Genomic DNA, 22,277 nt, shown 5'->3' with positions numbered 1-22,277 from the left:
CGCCCTAAGAGGATTCGCGTTATAATCACCGACACGGGGTCGTTTAAACCCCAGCACTACCCGGCGACAGAATGTGCAGAAGCACTTACTGCTCTAACGCACCGATAGGCAACAGCACAATCGCGTGTGTTTAAATCCAGCAGTTTTACGTAATTTGATTTTTATCAATTCCATAGACCTGCATTGAATGAAATGTTTGATACATCACAGATGACGCATATACATTATGTTTTAAAACCTTCAGGTTATTATATATAATATTTTATCTTGTACTCCAGGAACTTGAAAGTTGGGTTTTTGCACCAACAACACAACCTGATACTAAACTCGTTCCGACTTTCTGGGATCGTTTTGTGGATGATGCTTTTGGTATAAGCTTACTGCTTTTGACCCTAAAATCGGTGATGTTATTCAAGAATTAAATTTACGTTCGATTGGAACTTAACAATGAATTTCCCCTTTTTGAATGTTATGGCAAAACTAAAAACGTGGATGGTTCTTTGGCCGCGACTGTGTTCCCACAAAAAAAGTGGCCTCGGGTAAATGAGTAGATTTGAAATCGTGCCACCTATCAACCCACAAGAGACGTGTGTAGTTCAATCACTGCAGTACAGAGCTCACAGAGCATGTTCGGATCATACCCTGATCATTGAGGCTGAGCTGCAAATAAGTAACGAACTGGTCTTACGTCTGAAATAAATTGCAATGTTAAAGAGGCAAACGGAGCCGCAGACACACAAACGGAGCTGCAGAAAAACAAACGGAGCTGCAGAGAGAATATAGCAGAGCTGCAGATCGAGGCACAAGGTGAGCTGCACAGACACAAACTAAACAAAGCCATTACAGTCATGCATTGTTATCATGAGACGAACTGATGAGATGGGGTTCAATTGTTCCAGCAGTTGTCGTCAACACTGTACTACTGTCATCAAAATTATAATACATTTTAATTTCACATTGTGGAAGTCTGCGCACTCCCGACATGCACGCAATAGATGATACGGTAAGAACGCTTCTTGTCTGAGATGATAGGGAGACGTGAGGATACAAGAAGGAAGCTGCAGGTGACACGTGTGCAGATGATGGCAAAAGTGGAGGTGCAAAGAGACAGAGCTGCAGGGAACTGCAGCTGCAAGAAGTCGGCTGCAAAGAGGAAGAGCGGAAATTCAGATTGACAAACGAGGATGCAGATGGACAAAAGGTGCTCAAGGGAGACAAACGTGAAGTGCATTTTTTTTTACATTTTTTTTTCTTTTGCATCAGCATAGAACAGCTGTGCAGCTGTGATGTGTTGAGTAGAAATGGATTTTTGCATTTTTACACTGGGATATCGAGTAAAAAAATGCAAATTAAATTATTTAACATGGACCGATACGGCACATATACTTCATTTGGGTCTGGTAAAAAAAAAAATACGGTAACTTCATAATCTACGAATGCAAATGCAGACCGCGCCCGGCGCTTAAGATGCATTCCTGGAGAAGCGAGCAGCGCTAAGCGAATCGGCACTAAGAGGGGTCATTATAACATCGTGTGTGTGGGGACGCGTTCCCAACAGCAGCGTCATTTCTTTCGTACGAGCAACCAATGAGCGCTTCATAGGGGTATCGGTGACAGCGCTAATAATAACAATACAGATGGCAAACAATGTCATAAATAAAAATGTATTATAATATCCGTAAGTTTTATGTACTGTACTCACGACTGCATTCTACTGTCCACCTGCAAGGCAGCGATGGGAGAGCTGCTGCCGCACTGCCAATCGGGATTATTCTCAGAGAAGGGGATCTCCGGGACCTCTGTGATCTCAGCGACGATGCCCTCAGTCTAAATGCCTGTGGTGGGGTTTCTTTTAGGTGCAACCTGTGAGACTCTGTCCTGGTCTCATGAGTTCTCACCTCACCAACTTTGAAGGGGGGGGGAAGGAAAATATCAGATAGATAGGTGTTTTTTGTATGTGTAGGGACGTTGGAGAGAGGGCCGTTATGCATGGCAGCCTATGGGAAAGAAACACAGTGGGCGGGGCTACGTGTGTGCACAGGGAGATGCCCTCTGCGACGTCCGAGCCAGACACCCTGGGGGGGGGCTGGTTCGGCGTTACGATCCCCCGGGGCCCCACCCCTCAAGGAGGGTTGGGTATAAAAAGGGGTCGTTATATGGGCTTAGTCAGTTATGTTATAGTTAAGCTAAGAAGTCGGAAGACGTCGTAGCTAGAGCCCTGGACTCCCCCTGATCGCCGCCCTTATCAGGGCCCCACGGGATCAGGCTCGAGCCAGTGGCGTGGTCCCGTGAACCAGAGCCAGTGCTCTGGGACTCCGGGTACCGAGCCCGATTACCAGTGTCGGGCCAGACAGCCTCCCCTAGCTCTTAGTGGAGGACTCAGGGGATAGGCTATGGATAGCTAGGGGTATTCCCTGAGTTATACGGGTGAGGGGGCCGCTACCCCCTCTAGGGCTGTCCTGTACTGGCAACTTGTTAAATAAATATACGTGTGCCTCAACTCCGTTGTCAAGCGTCCTCGACGGGTACTTCATCTGGCGTCAGAAGTGGTAAAAATGGAAACGCGCCATACAGCTCGGACCAGGGTACCACAAGAGGAGAACGCCGCGGAGATCGCCGAGCCCGAGACAGAGCAACAAGATGGGGTGCAGCCGGAGCCTGGCGCCTTCTCACCGGGACGTCAGCATGGAGAGGGGCCGCAGCCAGATGCACTACGACTGGCTCACGAACGGCTGGCGGAGCTACTTTATGCCGCTGCCGCCACACTGGAAGGCATTACGCGGTTGGGGGCTGGTGGTCCACCGCAGGGCGAGGAGAACCGGCGGCCGGAGCACTTTCCCGCCATTTCAGCGACTTCACAATTTGAATTTCCCGCCATGGACGCCGCGGCTGTTCGGGGCGTGGCCAGCTCAGACATCGGCTCCGACATCGCCGTCGCCGGGGCTGCAGCGTCATCGCAGCCGAAGGATGCGTCATCGCTGCCGCGACAGGCGATGCCATCGGCCAGTCGCGCCGAGGCACCGCCAAAGGGAGGTGAAAGCAACCTGCGGGAGTCCACATCGACCGCTGCGCTTCACCAAAGGCTGCCCCCGCTGAAGGAATTCATCGGTGCGGAGGGTGACTGGGGCGGCTTCCGGCGACGCTTCCTCGCCCATCAGGAGATGGCGCGGTGGTCCGACGAGGAGGCCCTTTGCGCGCTGCCGGCGCTCCTCGATGGGGACGCGCTCGCCGCACTCACGTCGGCGCCAAAAGAGAAGCGGGCTACACTACCAATGGCGCTACAGCTGCTGGCCGGGGTCTATGGACCTTCAGCCGAATGCCGTCAGCAGTTCTACGATCGCAGGCGGGGTGAAAAAGAGTCGCCTCTGGCTTTCCGGACAAGTCTTCTGGCGCTGGCAAAAACAGCCTTTCCCCGCATGGACGACGACGGCGTGGACGCAATGGTCGCGGAGAAGATCCTCCTCTTGGCGGACGACCTCGACATCGTCGTCATCGCACAAGGGGATGCAGAAATGACCTCCCTCCAGGCTGCGCGACTCCTCCACGCCAACCTTCTGCAGCAGCGGCGAAAGGCAAACAGGGCATCGGCTGGGCGTGCGGTGGCTGCAGCCACCCTTCCGTCAGAAGAACTTTATGCCGTCGACCATCGACGGCAACAGACGACGGGGGCGCGGCCGGGTCGGGACGGGCCGAGGCGTTTCGACCGTCCATCGTCTCCATCGGCGCTCCCGCGGTGCTTCAACTGCGGCATCCGGGGCCATGTCGCCTCGGGGTGCCGTTCTCCTCGACAGCGGGGGACGACGCCTCGACAGGACGCCGGCCCTCCTCTTACTCCTCCCAAGCTCCAGCACCATGATCCGGCGAGTCGCGGCACCTCACATGTTTGGCCAACGCACCCACCTGTCGCACACTCTCGCACCGTAACGAACGGGGGGCCGGTGGGGCGCTGCGATGGACCGGCGCGGATCACTGCGGGGACTCAAATCGAGCCCGAGCGGTGGTCCGTGTTGGCCCATCGCGTGGTGGCCGCGGCGTCGGGATCGTCGGCCGTGGTCGGTTACATTGATGGGGTGGAGGTACGCATCATAGTCGATACAGGGGCATCGGCGACAATTATTTCGGAACTAATTTACAATATTCTACCGGTGCAGAGCCGTCCTTTGCTACCGGTTAATGTCCCTTTCTATGCCGCTAACGGGGGCTCTCTCGGCATCGTGGGACAGATTCGAGCGCAAATTTCTATCGGGGACATCAAATTGTCGGGGCCGATTTTTGTCTCCTCCTCACTGGCAGTTCCGTGCCTGCTGGGGACGGACTTCTTGGGCAGGATGCCAATTCGTATTTTGATCGACCAAGGATGCATTGAGCTTCCGTCGGGGCGACGTATGGCGTTCCTGCCTTCCCCTGTAGCGACTCGGACGGCGTTCGCGACGGTACCGGCGTTCGTCGTAAAAACAGTGCGTGTGCCGCCGGGGGCACAAATGCTGGTACCTCTTAAACTTCGTAGGCCCTTCGCTAAGGGTGTTGGGGATCAGGGTGTTGTGCTGGGGCCGTCTAGGGCCGGGGTTAATGGGCCTCATTTAATTCCGGCCCAGACCATCGTAAGGGGGGACGAGGATCCCTTCATCGCGGTCCTCAATGTCGGGTCGCAGACAGTAGTGGTTCCCCAAGGGACTGTGCTCGCTCACGCGACGCCGGTGCCCTGCGAGGAACCTGCCGTGAACCACATTGACACTGCTGCTCGGACGCACCCGCATTCGGACGGCGATGAAGGGTGGCTCGACGCGCTTTGTGCGGGATCGACGAACCTGTCCAATTTAGAGCGCCAACGGCTTAGATCGCTGCTAAAGGAATTTTCCGACGTTTTCAGTCGGAATAAATACGATTTGGGTTGTACTCACCTGCTGCGTCACCATATTGACACGGGTGACAGCGCGCCTATTCGCCAAAATCCTTTTCGGTTGAGTCCCGCCGAAAAGGACCATGTCAAATCGGCTGTCGATGACATGTTAGCCGCCGACATTATCTCTCCCTCTACCAGCCCTTGGGGAGCACCGATTGTCCTGGTTAAGAAACAGGATGGCTCGTTGCGGTTTTGCGTAGATTTCCGTCGCCTTAATAAGGTTTCGGTTGCCGACGCATACCCGCTCCCACGGATGGACGAATCGCTGGACGCCTTGGCGGGAGCGCGATTCTTCTCCACACTAGATTTACTTTCGGGATTCTGGCAGCTTCCTCTGGACGATGATTCGAAGCCTAAAACCGCTTTCCGTACACCGCACGGCCTGTTCCAATTCAACCGGTTGCCGATGGGCTTACACTCAGCGCCGGCAACCTTCCAGCGGTTGATGGAATTGGTTTTGGCTGGATTGCAATGGGAATCGTGCCTGATTTATTTGGATGACGTAATTGTTTTTGGAAGAACCTTTGACGAACATCTCCAGAGGCTGCGGGCGGTTTTCCAAAGGATGCGGGCTGCTAATTTGAAATTTAAGCCCCAAAAATGCTATTTGTTTCGCGAGTCAGTGCGTTATTTGGGGCACATCGTGGGGCGCTCGGGTATTGCTACCGATCCCGCCAAAACGCAGTGTGTCAGCTCCTGGCCAATTCCGACCTCGGTGGGGGAGGTGAGGAGTTTTATTGGCTTCGCTTCATATTACCGACGGTTCGTCGCTAATTTTGCTACAATTGCCAAACCCCTACATGCTTTGACATCAAAAGGGGTTCGGTTCCACTGGGGTCGGGAGGAGGAAGTAGCTTTCTGCTCCCTTCGGGATGCATTGGTGAAGGCTCCTCCTTTGACTTACCCCGATTTTTCGAGGCCGTTTTTGCTCGACACCGACGCGAGCAACACAGGTATCGGAGGCGTGCTTTCCCAGGTGGTTGATGGCGTGGAACGGGTGGTTGCGTACGGCAGTCGGGTGTTGTCTCCAGCGGAGCAAAAATATTGTGTCACCCGTAGAGAACTGTTGGCAATTGTTTTCTTCATCCAACAGTACCGCCCATATCTGTACGGTCAGCATTTCACTGTCCGTACGGATCATGCGGCACTGCAGTACGCCCTGAAGGTTCAACAGCCATCGGGACAATTGTCCCGATGGCTGGAGGTCCTCCAGGATTTCGATTTTGACACCACCTATCGTAAGGGCATTCGCCACACAAATGCGGACGCTCTGTCGCGCATGCCAACCACCTCCGAATGCGCATGCCTCCTGGGGTCGGGGCGTTGCAAGCCAGCTGGGGACATGACGGTTCCAGTCCTGGCGGCCGCCGCCGATGTTGACACATCGCTCCCCGATGAGATCGGGAAACAGGGAAGGGATTCCCTGCTTGGGTTGCCTGTGATTGAGTGGGGACGCCTCCAGATGGAGGACGCCTCCCTCCTCGCGCTGCGTCGTCGCGCCAGGGAGAGGGGGTGTGGGACGGGTGATGCCGACAATTGGGAAATACACGCGGGCTTGCTCATGCATTGGGACGGTAAATCCCACCGTCACCGGCTGGTAGTTCCTGCGGGGTTACGGGGTAAGGTGGTGTGGGCTGCTCATGAGCGCCTCCTCCACCTGGGTACCCAAAAGACCCTCGCCTCGCTCCAGCTGGATTTTTTTTGGCCGGGCATGACACGGGATGTCACGGATCTCCTGGCAGCATGCCCCCGGTGTGCGCAACGCAAACCACCAGCTCGGGAGTCGAACCCGCCGTTGCAGTCCATCACAGTCTCCAGGGTGAACGAACTCGTAGCGTTGGATATCCTGGGGCCGTTTCCCGCCACCCCTAGGGGCAATAGATATTTGCTAACAGGGGTCGAATACTTCACACGCTGGCCTATGGCCTGGCCCCTGGCAAATCAGTCGGCAGCAGCCATCGTGGACGCCTTTGTCCAAGGCTACGTCATGGACAAAGGTGCTCCGGAGCGGCTGCTGACCGACCAGGGTAAAAATTTTTCCGGGAACCTCCTCAAACAAGTCTGTGATCTCCTAGGTACAAAGAAGATTCGTACCTCTCCCTATCACCCACAAACTGACGGGATGGTCGAGCGTCTGCATCGTACCATCACGTCTATGTTGTCGCACCTGGTTTCGGAGTCACAGACCAATTGGGACTTGCAAATTCAAGGGGTCCTGGCAGCATATCGATTGGCCCCCCATGCTGCCACGGGATTTTCACCCTTCTTTCTCATGTATGGTCGCGAACATGACCCACCTGTTCGGGCACAGCTGCAGATCCCCGCGCCTCTAGGTAAAATTAAATTGGACGAGCACGTTAAATTTAACCTTCAAAAGCTAACTGAGGCGCGGGATGCTGCCATGCTCAATTCCCGCATGCGCCAAAAGGCGAATGAGCGCCTCAGACTTGCGCGCGCGCACGTGCTGCAGTGGAAGCCAGGGGACAGGGCATGGCTGCACTGTCCCCAGGTACCGCTTGCGACCTCCTCGAAACTGGTACGGCCATGGCGGGGCCCCGTCGAGGTGGTCGAGGTTTTGCGACCGCAGTGCGTTCGTATCAAGTGGGGGAGGCGCCGGTGGTTCGTTCACCCCTCTAGACTAAAACCCTTCGTTGCGGTGCGGGACTCTGCTCCACACGCGCAGGGCCAAGCATGTGAGGGGTCGACCGACCCGGAGGGTCCGCCTCTGTTGATCTCACCTGACGTCTTGCCGGTTGCCCCGCCCCCAGGTTCTCCCGGAATGACGGGCTCGCGCACATCCCTCACGGGGGATGCCGAGGGTCCCGCCACTCCAATTGCGGACTCGCCTCGGATGGGACAGCGGCCACCGAATGGTCCGCCATCTGAGGTTGGCCCTTGTGACGGGCCTGCGGCAAGGACGCGCGCTAAAATGCGCAGACTCTTATAAAAACACTGGAACGCGAACAAGAAGTGAAAACGAAACGAAAATAAGAAGAAAATTTTTTTTTATTTTTTTTGCGTTTTCTGGTACACTTTCGTGTGCTATTGTTGCTGGACGCTGCGTTCGTGTGGCGCTCTTGGCGCGTTGTTGTATTATGGCTGTGTGTGTGTGTGCGTCTTGTGTGCGTGTTGTGCGTGCGCTGAGGGTTCCGGGAAATGTACATATCTTGCCTCTACGGATTTCGTATTTATTCGGGGGGGGGGGGCGCGTCGGTTTGTTCTCCCTTTAGGGGCATTGTTAGTGTTGTTGTTTAATTCTCGTTCTGTTAAATGGAAAAAAAATGGGGCACACACGGGGGGAGTCAAGGGGTAAAGATTCATTTGTTGAAATTGTTGCAGCCGGGACGGCTGCGAGCTATGCGGGGGGGGAGTGATGTAGGGACGTTGGAGAGAGGGCCGTTATGCATGGCAGCCTATGGGAAAGAAACACAGTGGGCGGGGCTACGTGTGTGCACAGGGAGATGCCCTCTGCGACGTCCGAGCCAGACACCCTGGGGGGGGGCTGGTTCGGCGTTACGATCCCCCGGGGCCCCACCCCTCAAGGAGGGTTGGGTATAAAAAGGGGTCGTTATATGGGCTTAGTCAGTTATGTTATAGTTAAGCTAAGAAGTCGGAAGACGTCGTAGCTAGAGCCCTGGACTCCCCCTGATCGCCGCCCTTATCAGGGCCCCACGGGATCAGGCTCGAGCCAGTGGCGTGGTCCCGTGAACCAGAGCCAGTGCTCTGGGACTCCGGGTACCGAGCCCGATTACCAGTGTCGGGCCAGACAGCCTCCCCTAGCTCTTAGTGGAGGACTCAGGGGATAGGCTATGGATAGCTAGGGGTATTCCCTGAGTTATACGGGTGAGGGGGCCGCTACCCCCTCTAGGGCTGTCCTGTACTGGCAACTTGTTAAATAAATATACGTGTGCCTCAACTCCGTTGTCAAGCGTCCTCGACGGGTACTTCATATGTAATCGTGACTACGAATCGCGATAATCAAATCAATGGGGGGTGGGGGGTCTGGTTGGCCCAGCTTGCGTCACTTTCATTGGCGGGTACGTAACCGCGTGCTCTCACTCGTAAGTACTTTATGTTTTGATTCTTATATTTTTTATGGAAAAAAATTTGGAGGACAAGAAGCAGCAATAACGAATCGGTGTTCGACGGGGTCGCGCTAAGCGCGGTCTACCTGTAGTGCGGATCAATGGAGTCGTGCGGCCGATTCCTCTCGTGACCCACGGCACACGGCGGCGGTGCAAACTAATTTTCCGCGGAATACGGGATCCACGCTATGGTTACCCCATACCACGGAAGATGAACAACATTAGGGTCCTGCTGCAGTGAAGATGTGCTACAAAAACACATCGTCAACGAGGTTTGCTGCGTTTGACACAAAAGCTGTTGCACATTTTGAGGAGGGAACAAATATGCAGAAAGCAAAACCGTGCGTGTTTACCTGCAGATTAAGCCAGCGGCTCGTGATCCATAGGCACACAGATGGACCAATGCAGTTTTTGACATCGAGTGAAATCAAGGTCGTATACCTTGCTAGCAGTATAATTTAGGTCCTGCATAATAAAATGCAAACTTGTAACTTTTATCCACGTTATTAACAGTGACGTGCGGTGAGGTCAATGGCTGGAGAGGCACTGGCTAGTGTCAGAGCCAGATTCACACACTGAGGGGGGAGTGGCCTCACTGAGGGGATGTGTTAGACACGTCCCCCACAGTGAGGCAGATGTGATAGCTGCCTCCCCTGGTGCTTTTTCATTGCAGTTTCATGACGAGACCAGCGAGCCTAAATATCTTTATACACATACGTGAAATAAGTTAACTGGAGTATGGAAGACGAGGACATGAAATGAAGGGGTCTACAAACATTACATTGGTGACATACTGAGATAGTAACAGGCACGCGTTTATTGCCCGCGCTCCATCCAGTTACTGAGGGGTTGCACAATCAGAGGGGAGGCTGAGCTCGTCGCTGCCTCACCTCTCGTCTCTTCCTGTATTTGCAGCGGAACTCCGCAAATTTGGCGATTTTGACTATAAAAATGATTGGAATCGTACAGAAATGACATTTATAACACAGATCAGTGGAAAAATCTTAATATTTATTTTATTCTTTTTTTTTACTTTTCGTAACAGCTATTTTCATTGAAGTATGGCAGGTGAGGCTCTGCCTCCCCTGCCTCCCCTGACCGCACGTCCCTGGTTATTAAAACTTGCTACATTTAACAACGGTTGGACTTGTTTTTTAATTAATATTTTAGGATATTGTCAACTGGAGGTGTTTTTAATAAGATTAACAAAAATCATAACACAAAATGCATTTACATTAGTATCACATTCTCACTCGACTCATACGGAGGTCTAAGATTAGGCAAAGTGCTGCTGCATAGCTCCCAATGGCCTGCAGACGAACACCAACCGGCCGATGGCCTGCCCACCACTCGCACCGCACAAGCCCCCCGACTCACAGCGGCTGCTCCAAGTTGCCCACGTCGGGAGGCTTCGGGCGGGCGCAGTGACAGATGGGCGACAGCAGCGACTGGGGCACGGAGCGCAGCGTGGTGAGCGCCAGCACGCAGCAGCCGCGCAGTAGCCCCGGCAGGTTGAAGAAGGGCATCCCGCGCCCGCGGTTACTGCCGAGGAGCCAGGCGACGGCCGGCAGCATGGGCCCGGCGATGGCCAGCGTGTCCAGCAGGAGGTGGCGACTCCAGTAGGCCCGGCCCGCCGTCGGCTCGGAGGAAGGGGCGCCGGCGGCGGCGGCGTCGTCCTCCTCCATGGAGTCGAGCGTTCCGCCGTCGGGGCTGTCCGAGGGCAGCGCGCTGGCGTACGCGTTCACATCCAGGCACACGTGGTCGGGTCGCGTGGGCCGCAGCTCGGGGCTGGACCGCTCCATGTTGTTCAGGCTGCAGCTCCTGCCCATGGTGCCCCTGCTGTAGGACCTGCAAGGGGCGGTGAACTCCTCGGTAGTGTCGTTAGACGCCAGCTTCTCGTCCGATAAGGGGGATCTCGTGAGGCACGCATTGTCTGGCTGCGCTTCTTCACATTCCCGATCGTTGTGATTGCAGTTAATTTCTTTAGTTTCTTGCGTCTTCTCGATGGCGTCCGACTGCGATGCATGCCTTGATTTGCTCTCACGCTTGAACACTTCGTCAATTTTCTGTATGACTGCCTCAAGTTTAGATTCCGCCAAGCGACTAATGCTTTCGGACGTTGTCCACTTCTGTTGCTGGCACACCTGCCCCATCTCCAGGCTGTTATTTTCTGCCGTGTTCATGTCACCCCTTTTTTCCAAGTGGTAGCAATCGTGTCCTGCCGATGAACGGCGGGAGGCGTCATCTCCGAACGCACCACCGTTTGTGTGCCACGTCACATCTTGGGGCCCAAGTGTTTCGTAAATTTCTTCGTCCGTTTGAACTGCCCGCTCCAAACAGATGACCATCTCCGCACTGCTCAGACGCTCTCGGACCACCATCCCAGAAAGGGGACTTGCGGCGGGGCCACATGCTATCGCTGGAACGGCAAACGGTTCACGGCAGTTTACCAAACTTTCAAAAACGATGTCGTCCGAGCCCTCCGTGGAGCCGGTGTCCAGGACGGCGAGCCGCTCATCGACGTCGTCGTAGTCGTCGTCCCCGGTCCACATGGCACGGTCCGTCACGAGTACCACCCCTCCTGCCGCCTGCCGGCCACCGCACGGCGCGCCCACGCACGCGCTGTCCGAGAGCTTCGTGTATGTGGACCTCCGAGGCAGCGCCCTCTTGGGGGAGCAGGGCGTCGACGAGGCGGCCTGAGCTTCCCCATGAGCGGCCGTGCTCTGCGCCACCTCCATGCAGTGGAAGATGCTCTCCAGCCGCCGCTTCTGGTTAATGTTGATGTCGATGAAGTACTTCTGCACGCTCCTCTCCTTGCCGGAGAGGCTGCTCTTCATGAGGTCGACCAGCGACTTGAGCTGCCGTATCTCCCGCTTGGCGTCCTTGAGGGCGTGCTGGGCCTCCATGCGGTGGCACTCCCCGTCCACCCAGTCCTCCCGCATGCGCAGCATCCGCAGCCTCATCTCTTCCACTTCACTCTCCCTGTGCGGGGAAACAATGTTTTCAACAGCGCACGTGAAATAAGTTAATGCGATGTAAATACCCTCCTAATTATTTTTAAGGTAAGTTTTTTATTTTTGCTTGCAAAGGGTTTTTCCTACTAACGCGGTCACTGCCCTCCAGTTCAGCGATGCAGCGTTCAGTAGCAGCTGGAAGCGCACTAGAATGAGATAGATGAGAGTTTTTAATTGTCGTCTTGGAAATTGATAAAAATCACGTTGTGCTTTTGTCTGGATGTCTTCCATCTGTTACTCCTAAAAACTTCTTATCGACTTTCAAAAACAGAGCGATTATAGCAGAGACCCAACCCTCAGCAACGCAGACATCACCATCACACTCGCACACAACGCCTTCCACAAGCCCAGTGTGTGTGTGTTAGTGTGTGTTACGGGAGCGGTGGCGCAATGGTTAGGTAGCGGTGGCGCAGTGGCTAACGCACTGCATTACCAACCCAGCAACCCAAGTTCGATTCCCGCTCACGGCCAACACCAGTGACAATTATCTAAACTGGTCCTGGGGCTCGCCTAGGTCGACTCAGCCTCAGATGACTACCTGGTGCAGTGTGTAAACATCACCACTCGGGAGACAAAGGCGGTCGGGCGTGGTGCTGGCCACCCACCTCCTCGTGTGCCGTTCTGGCTTTCATATGTGCTCGCTAACAGCACCTGCCCCAACAGTCTGTCAAGGCTATACGGGGGATCTTTGTCTGTGTGTGTCTATCTGTCTGAGCCTTTGATGCTTCACCTGGCCTCAAAGTGCACTTGGCCTGGCACAGGCGCCATGGTGACATCACCGTCACTTAGTGGCGAATGGCGGTTGTTGTTGTCGTTGTTGTGTCTGTCCTATGTGGTTACGGCACCTGTCGTCCAGCTGACCCTGCGTGTCCCGCAGCTGCGAGCGCAGGTGGCGGATGGCGACCTCCTTCTGCTGCAGGGGAGTGAGGTACTGCTCGGGGGCGGGCGTGCGCACTCCATGGTTCTCGCTGCACGACAGGTACTTCCACCGGCGGCTGCTCCGAAACACAACCACGCACGCAGCACTTTGTTGTTAGCTGGGCGGCAGTGGTGGTGGTGGTTACGAATGGGGCCTGTACTGCAGGCATACCTCTTGCAGCGCTCAGGATGCATTGCTGGTAAATGCAGCGCTGTATGAAACAGCGTTATAGGAGGTCACTATAACATGGTTCCAATGGAGATACGTACCGACAGCGCAATAGGAAGCAGCGCTATAGGAAGTCACTATAACATGGTTCCAATGGAGATACGTACCGACAGCGCGATAGGAAACAGCGCTATAGGAGGTCACTATAACATGGTTCCAATGGAGATACGTTACTGACAGCACTATTTTTTTAAACCAGAAGTGATATATGAAGGCTTAATTGGGGTATTGGAAATAGCCGTACTGTACACATGATACATGTATTAAAGCATTTTTATACGTAAAAAATAACTTGATGACGTAAAAAATGCAATAAGTAATGTACTCACCATGGCATTCGGTCAGAGCTTGTGTAAAATAAGCACCTGCATTTTTCCATCCATACTGATGCCTTTCCTTTGTTTAGCCACATTACCAGCACTATCACTTGCAGGCCTTTTTCCAGACATTCTGGGTCAAATATGTCATCACAATGAAGCAAAAACAGTTACCAAAGGTCGAGCGATCAAGGCTGTAAACTAAAACTATTTTTTATTTCACCAGGTAAGGCTCACTGAACTATATAGCTGTTTTTCAGAAATCTGGCCACAAATGATAGCTCAACAAAGTGGCTTATCATGTGGACATTTATAGCAGCCAAATACTCTAAACGTATGTTTTAAAATGTGGAGCGAGCACGGGAAGAGAGACATAAACTCCAAATATACAGCAGGCGTCAGGGTCGGGATCGAACCCACGACCTCCTGTATACCAGGCGAGGGAGATAACATCTCGCCACCGTGGCGTCAGGGCTGATGCGCGGAGTCGGAGGCGCTGGTTGGCTCGGCACCACTGAGCGTGCGCACCTCTCTCGCTGGCTGAGCGAGCGGCTCGGAGAAGACCACGTGTTCTCATGCAGGAATTCTCCTCCAGGACAAAGAGCGCGATAAGGAAACGGCATTATTCGAGGCATGCCTGTAGAGCATCGTGGAGGCAGCGAGGGTTGGTGGATCAGAGAAATGTTGTGGTACTGCCTTCCCGTGGGCGTTCAGGTGTCGTACGCTCGCTCGCCAGGAAAAGGCGGTTATAGCAAAAGCCAGGATATTTCTATGAATATTAAATACAACTTGTAATGTTATTTATATTGCGTTTTAACATTAAAAGCAAGATGACAGAAACGTTTCAAGAAGACCACTTCAAGCACCAAATATTAAAAGCCGATTCCTGAACACAAACACTCCAGTGCTGCAGTAGCTACTGCGTTTTTACATTAAAAGCAAGATGACAGAAACGTTTTAAAAAGACGACTTCAAGCACCAAATATTAAAAGCCGATTCCAGACGACAAACACTCCAGTGCTGCAGTAGCTACTGCGTAGTGCAGTGTACCACTGGCATGCCTGGTGTGTGGCGCTTCTGTGTGGAGACACAGCTAACCACAAGTGAGCATCGCGCTCTGCACACGGCTCGATGTTTGATCTTCTGGAATGCAATCTTTAATTTCACAATTCTTTTTCCATTTTTAGGGTGTCCCAAAATATCCCATGAATAGAATCCGGCCAGGTGGCTGGGCGGTACAGCGAGCAACTTGCAACCAGAAGTTTATACTCTTAGGTTTTTTCAGTAAAGTCACGTAGGTAAAAAATAATAAAATAAAAAATAATAAAAGTAATCATAAAAATAAAATAATAAATCACGACGTTTCGGAGGCAACACAAGTCTCCGTCATCAGGTGGGACCGTCACAGCTAGATTTACTGTATCACTTGATACATGAATCCTTGCAGTCACGAAAGCTTCAAATCTAGAACCAGAAGTTTGCGAGTTCAAATCCTGGTTGTGGGGTTGACTCATCATCCCTCTGGGGTCAGTAAAATTACTCCCATTTTGTGGGAAAGTAAATTATGGTTGTTCAATGGAAAGACTCGCCCCCTTGCCATATGAATGTGGAATTTCCAACCCCGACTTAGGGCTGCATGCAGGAGATGAGCATCGTCTCATTGCCCGTTTGTGCAGCAACTCCCTTTGACAAAACTTCTTCCTGTTGCGTGCGGAACGCTGTACATCCATTTCGTTCCACGTTATTCGAGGACACACTGTGCATCTGAACAGCTGTTCAAGTTTTTTCGTGTGACCAGGGTGATAACTCAAAGAGGCCAGGGATGATGACTCATTTGCAAGAGTCACCTGGGCCACCAAAATAACCAAAACAAAACAATAATGCAACATCAGCAAAGGAAGCAAACCAGGGGAATCGGAACAAAACCCAGCGGCATTGTCGGGAGAGTTCGCTCAACGCTTGGTGATGCGGTGGACGAAGCGAACCTGAAGTTGGGGCTGGTGTCACAGCTCCTGCACGCTCCGGCGCTGCAGCACTCGGCCGATCCGGGCCCCGGAGCCGAGCGGGACACCTCTGGGACAGACAGGCGCTTGGGGGTCCCTCCGGGGAGGGCATCCAGACCCAGCTGAGCGCCGGCCGACACCTTGCGCTTTGGGGAGCCTTTGATGGGAACTTGGGGCGTTTTCCTAAAGGCAAATAAATGCATGCAACGGCCGTTTTAAGACAGAGTCAATGTTATAGGCACCCAATAATATTTAGCCGTCAGTCACATTTAGAATCAACATGCATTTAGAGTATTTGGATGCTACTTTAATTTTCCACGTGATAATGATAAGCCATTTCGTTGAGCTATCATTTGTGGCCAAGTCGCTTCTGAAAAAGAGCTATATTGCTCAGTGGGCCTTACCTTGTAAAATAAAAATATAGCTAAGTAGCTAGCTAGCTAAATAAAATCCAAACGCAACGACGCTCCGGACGGCCACCAGATCACTAGTCTTATCTACGGCAGACTATTGCGCCCCAGCCCGGAATAAATGCACACAGAGCTGATAGATACACAACTAAATGCAGCCATGAGGATCATCCCAGGGATGCTAAAGATCACACCGCTGCCATGGCTTCCGGTCCTCGCAAACATCGCTCCTCCTCCACAACTCCGCCTCGATGCCACGTGTGAGAGGGAGCACCGCAAGGCCATCCCAAACCTCCCAATAAACAAGGACGTCTCCATGCCACCACCGCACAGGTGGCTCAAATCCAGAAAACCTTTCTGGCAATATGCAAAGAACCTCCATGATGATGACACAAAGACCACCGAAGCACGATGGAGGGATGCCTGGGCAAACACCACCCTGCTGCAGAAATCCAGCGACCCCACAATCCTCCAACCAGAATCTGACCTACCGAGGTTGGTCCTCCTTCAATCGGATCCGGACACTCCATGGAAGTTGTGGCCACTTTCTCCATGAATGTGAAATTAACGAGAGTCCAGTTTGTGACTGCAGTGCGACATCTCAGACCGTACAACATCTCGTGAACGACTTGCCCAGTCAGATCATTCAGCGGCGATCTGAAACAAATCCAGGCGGCTACTCCTGAAGCAGTCAACTGGATATCAAATCTCGACATCAATTCGTAATCTGTTGCAATCCTCAAAAAACGGCATGCAGAAGAAGAAAAATAAGTGGGTCACGGATCGCAAGGGAGGCACACTCACCTGGGCGAGGAGGCAGGGGAGGTGTTGCGGCTCGACATGGGGACTCCGTGCCGGGCGCGTCGGCCACCGCTGTGCCTGGTCGCACCTGCGGGCGACACGCGCCATCGTGAGAGGAGCCAGTTCCCGCGCGAGCCCTCCTTGCCCCAACGAGTCCCGCAGCACCACACCTGCTGCTCAGCGGCATCAATTGGGTAAACCCTTTGAGCTCCAACCCCCCTCCCCCCACCCGCCCACGGGCATTAAAACATTCACACGTCGGATTCGGGTTGGGTGGTGAGAATTGGCAAAGTGTGTGTTATTTTTCCATCACAGCGACATCCATTGCAGCATCGGAGCAGCCCAGTAATGCACAGTGACGGCAAACGGGAGTGTTCATCGTCGTTTTGTTTATTTTTAAACCTTCGAACGTCAACCCCTATGGACTTCAATAACAAGCTTCAACGCCGTGTCTCCCCCCCCTACCTTCCCTCGGTAGCTGAATTAATTTGCACCGTTAAAATCCATCCTATTTATTTTTTATTCAAGACATTATTATTGTTGCAAATGTTGGTCCGAATGTTTTTGTTATAGGTAAGTAGGGTGGGGATTTAGGTTTATATAATGTGTAGTATTTATTAATCTTTGTAAATATTCTTTCATTTAGAACCCATTGTTCACACTTAAAATGTATTTACAACTCCCATTAAATTCAAAGAAGATGCATTGATTCTTGTATCAGGATTCTAACCATTAACAAAAATAGAACATTGGACAGACAATGAGTGTCTGTCTCCTCTCGTCTCGACCTTATCCCAGCCGTGAAAAGATGATCTGTATTTCAGGATTAAATGTCATAGAACACATTCTCATCTTGAACGTTGAAATAATTTGCTCGGTTTTAAATTTACATGTGGTGAAATTGTTATTTTAATCGAGCTAAAAAACACACATTTTCTCATTGTCAAACTGGTCGTGAAATCCCCTGTCATGGCGAAGCGTATGAGGTCATCAGTTCGGTGACGCATTTGCTGCAGCCTCCGAAAGCCATTTCCACTGTCAATGTTTCGACGGAAGACTGAAGAACGTCTCTCCTCTTTAACTCCCCCCGCCCGCCCCCCACCCTTTCTCCCTCCTCCCTTAACTTCCCTTCCCCATATACAGAAAATAAAATTCACGTCCCTGCCCATAGTCCCCACGCAAGTGGAACAGTGAGCCCATTTCCACCATTTACCCCCCAACCAATGAGTTGTGTGCCCCCCCCCCCCCCCCGTACCCTCCATTGGTCTTGCTCGCGTTCTGTCCCGGGCTCTTGTCAAAAAAAACAATTTAAAAAAATCCCGATGTATCTGCTGCAGGCGAAACTCTAGGTCGGTGTTCTTCATTGCAAGGCCACCAGGAACCACTGGCGGCCCCTGACGTGCAGCCCCCCGACAATACACAAATAGTTAACACACCCCATCATCGCCGTGCTGTCAGACCCCAATGGCTTCAAATGTGCGGTGGCCATCAAACTGATGATGTCTTATTGGCTAAAGTGGCAACCCATCTGAAATTTAGTGAAGAAACCACTGAACTAGGAGCTCGCCATTCTTCCCTGCCGTTTTTTATATCAACAACAGGTGGCATCATGGCCCTAAGTTGCTTTTTGAAATGTGACCAAAGCAGTGCATTTCTGCATTTAGACACTGCGTTCATTTACTGTTACTCACAAAGGTCTATAATCGTAATTCAGCCCTCCTCACGAGAGCTGAGAAATTGTGAACACCTGATGATGCCGAATATAATCTCCAGCAAAAATTTCGTAACATTTTTGTAATATTTTGCTTGCTTTTCAACATTCTAGTTTTCTGCAAAACCAAATCACTTGGTATATTTTGAGCACTCATTTGTGTGCCAGAGATTAGAGCAGCACTTTTAAATGCCCTGTCCTTTAAATGAAAGGATGAAATGAAGCTTCCGTGGTACATTTCACAAATCCGTCATCAATTATGTATGACCCAATGCTGAAAATGTCAAGCGTTTGAGAAGCAGAAGGGAAGATCTGTCATTTACTGCCGATAGTGCCAAATGAGATAGTTTTAATAATTGCGGTACAGAAGGAACTTGGATATTCAATTGTTTTCTTAAAGACAAAACTAAGCTGTTACAAATGGTATAATGCAAGGGGTCATATCTTGAGTACAACCGTTTGCATGGAGAGTGTGAATTAAAAAATCCAATATTCATATAAATTAAATACATTGGGCATTGCACTTAAAATTGCATTTTATCTATATATATAAAATCGTTCATGTCTGTCTGTGTGTGTGTGTGTGTGGACTTTGGCCCATACGCACTTTCATTGGACGGCGGTTGCCCCTGGCAACGGCTAGCCACGCCTTCGCCGCTTTCATTGGACCTGGCAACGGCTAGCCACGCCTTCGCCAAGGGCTGCAGTTTCATTGGACGGCGGTTGCCCCTGCCAACGGCTAGCCACGCCTTCGCCACTTTCATAAGCTCCGTATTTAATTAAATAATAGCCATTACACAGTATTGTTGGAGCGCTGGGGGGGGGGGGGGGAAGGAACGCCACCCGTACCCTGCCTCTTCCAAGCCGACAATTTTAGGCGAGGCCGCAGGCTTTGCACGCTACTAGGCCTCGACACCCACCACGCCACTCTGAGGTAAATTCATCCAAGTTTTTCCTACTCTTCACTACACCCCCACCACAATGTGTGCTATTAATATTACTTTTAAACCCAACGCGCCAACAATCGATTACTTTAATGTTCACTGTACAAATACTCATTAAGCTGGGTGAGCGTACTGCCAGTCTATCATGTACACTGTAGCCTGCTTATTAAGCTCGGTGAGCGTACTGCCACTCTATCATGTACACTCTAGCCTGCTTATGAAGCTGAGTGCGTGTACTGGCAGTCTATAATGTGGACTCTTGCCTGGTTATTATAATCGATTCTTTATATGTTCTTTGTACAAACAGTCATTAAGCTGCTTGAGCGACTCCAGTTCGATTCCAACTCACGCCCACCACCGCTGACGATTATTTGAAACGGACCTGGCCCTCCCCTAGGTCCACTCAGCCTCAAAAGCGTAACTGCTGTCGTGTGTGAACATCGTCACTGGGGAGACAAAGGCGGCGGGGCATCGTGGATCCAAGTCCCCGGCGAAGCCGGGTCATGTGTATGTGTGTTTGTGTTTATGTGTATGTCTGTGTGTCTCTATGTATGTGTGTATGTATGTGTGTGCATGTGTTTGTGTGTATGTGTGTGTGTATGTATGTGGGTTTTTTTATGTCTTTATGTGTATGTCTGCGTGTCTCTATGTATGTGTGTATGTACGTGTGTGCATGTGTTTGTGTGTATGTATGTGTGTGTCTATGTATGTGTGTGTATGTGTTTCTGTGTATGTATGTGTGTGTATGTATGTGTGTTATGTGTCTGTCTGTGTCTGCATGTATGTGTGTGTGTATTGTGTATGTGTTTGTGTGCATGTATGTGTGTGTTTGTGTGTATGTGTATGTCTGTGTGTATGTATGTGTGTGTATGTGTGTGTATGTGTTTGTGTGTATGTGTGTGTATGTATGTGTGTGTATGTGTTTGTATGTGTTTGTGTGTTTACGCTCGCATTACACAAATGTGTTGCTGGTCTAAGGCGTTCCTCGCACAGCATTGCCGCTTTATAGTTTCAGTCGTTTACTGCCTTACGCACCCTGAAAGTCGTGTGTGTCTGCAGCAAGCGCGTGTATGTGTACCTATGGACGCGCGCGCGTGTGTTGTGTAGGGGGAACGGTAGTGTAGTGCTTAGCGTGCTGTCTGTGTCTGTGTGTGTGTGTGTCTGTCTGTGTCTGTCTGTGTGTGTCTGCGTGTGTCTGTGTGTGTGTCTGTGTGTGTGCGTGTGTGGTGTGTGGGGAGCGGTAGTGTAGTGCTTAGCGTGCTGTCTGTGTGTCTGTGTGTGTGTGTGTCTGTCTGTGTCTGTCTGTGTGTGTCTGCGTGTGTCTGTGTGTGTGTCTGTGTGTGTGTCTGTGCGTGTGTGGTGTGTGAGGAGCGGTGGGTGTAGTGCTTAACGCTGCGCTGCGCTACCAACCCGGCGAACCCAGTTCCATTCCCGCTCACGGCCACCACCGGTGACGATTATTTGAACCTCCCCTAGGTCCACTCAGCCTCAAACGAGTAACTGGTGTGGCGTATTAACATCGGCACTTGGGAGACAAAGGCGGCTGGGCGTGGTAGATCCAAGTCCCGGGCGAAGCCGGGTCATGTGTATGTGTTTATGTGTATGTCTGTGTGTCTGTATGCATGTGTGTATGTATGTGTGTGTATGTGTTTGTGTGTATGTCTGTGTGTGTATGTATGTCGGTTTTGCCGCCGTGGTGGATCCAAGTCCCGGGCGAAGCCGGGTCATGTGTATGTGTGTATGTGTTTATGTGTATGTCTGTGTGTCTGTATGCATGTGTGTATGTATGTGTGTGCATGTGTTTGTGTGTATGTATGTGTGTGTGTATGTATGTGGGTTTTTTTGTATGTGTTTATGTGTATGTCTGCGTGCCTGTATGTATGTGTGTATGTACGTCTGTGGATGTGTGTGTGTGTCTATGTATGTGTGTGTATGTGTTTCTGTGTTTGTATGTGTGTGTATGTATGTGTGTTATGTGTCTGTCTGTGTGTCTGCATGTATGTGTGTGTGTATTGTGTATGTGTTTGTGTGTGTTTGTGTGTTTACGCTCGCATTACACAAATGTATAATGCGGGTCTAAGGCGTTCCTTACACAGCATTGCCGCTTTATTATTTCAGTCGTTTACTGCCGTATGCACCCTGAAAGTCGTGTGTGTCTGCAGCAAGCGCGTGTATGTGTACCTATGGACGCGCGCGCGTGTGTTGTGTAGGGGGAACGGTAGTGTAGTGCTTAGCGTGCTGCCTGTGTCTGTGTGTGTGTGTCTGTGTGTGTGTGTCTGTGTGTGTGTCTGTGTGTGTGTCTGTGTGTGTGCGTGTGTGGTGTGTGGGGAGCGGTAGTGTAGTGGTTAGCGTGCTGTCTGTGTGTGTGTTTCTGTCTGTGTGTGTCTGCGTGTGTCTGTGTGTGTGTCTGTGTGTGTGTCTGTGTGTGTGTCTGTGCGTGTGTGGTGTGTGAGGAGCGGTGGGTGTAGTGCTTAACGCTACGCTGCGCTACCAACCCGGCAAACCCAGTTCGATTCCCGCTCACGGCCACCACCGGTGACGATTATTTGAACCTCCCCTAGGTCGACTCTGCCTCAAACGAGTAACTTAACTACTGTAGCGTATTAACATCGCCACTGGGGAGACAAAGGCGGCCGGCCGTGGTAGATACAAGTCCCGGGCGAAGCCGGGTAGTACAGCTAGTATTGATATAAAACAACTCATTACGACTCGGAATACAGGAAAGAGTATATCAAAATAATTATATTGTGCGTTCAAATTAATCTAGCTGCATGGAATTTTGCAGTGCCTCACTGGGCATTAGAAGGAGTTAAAGTCTCAGCTTGTGATAAACTCTGCCCATTACCCCCCCCCCCCCCCCACGAATTACGTAACGTGGCTGTGATTTTGTAGTACTGTAGTAATGTGGAATGTGCAGCACTGGTTGCTAATGGGAACGAGCA

The 22,277-nt window shown here is 51.6% G+C and overlaps 1 protein-coding gene across 3 annotated transcripts in view; it reads right to left on the bottom strand.

The window, feature by feature from the left end:
- Positions 1 to 8,077: 8,077 nt before the first annotated feature.
- The window catches only part of LOC133349208 (syntaphilin-like), a 28,273-nt gene continuing 14,073 nt past the window's right edge, over positions 8,078 to 22,277 (bottom strand). For 2 of the 3 annotated variants that reach the window (XM_061562495.1, XM_061562494.1), the window contains exons 3-6: positions 16,684 to 16,768; positions 15,452 to 15,652; positions 12,848 to 12,997; positions 8,248 to 11,970 (exon numbers count right to left, since the gene is read on the bottom strand). In XM_061562495.1, coding sequence (XP_061418479.1) covers positions 10,362 to 11,970; positions 12,848 to 12,997; positions 15,452 to 15,652; positions 16,684 to 16,721 — 1,998 coding nt within the window. In that variant the 5' untranslated portion in view covers positions 16,722 to 16,768 and the 3' untranslated portion in view covers positions 8,248 to 10,361. Of the gene's footprint in view, positions 11,971 to 12,847; positions 12,998 to 15,451; positions 15,653 to 16,683; positions 16,769 to 22,277 lie in introns of all 3 variants that reach the window. The other variant, XM_061562493.1, reaches the window with a different exon arrangement.

This window comes from Lethenteron reissneri, chromosome 29, assembly GCF_015708825.2.
Source record: "Lethenteron reissneri isolate LAM-NWPU_2019-01 chromosome 29, ASM1570882v1, whole genome shotgun sequence".
In the NCBI taxonomy this organism is placed as follows: domain Eukaryota; kingdom Metazoa; phylum Chordata; class Hyperoartia; order Petromyzontiformes; family Petromyzontidae; genus Lethenteron; species Lethenteron reissneri.
The sequence above is the reverse complement of the archived record's forward strand: the minus strand, read 5'-3'. Positions and strand labels throughout refer to the sequence as shown.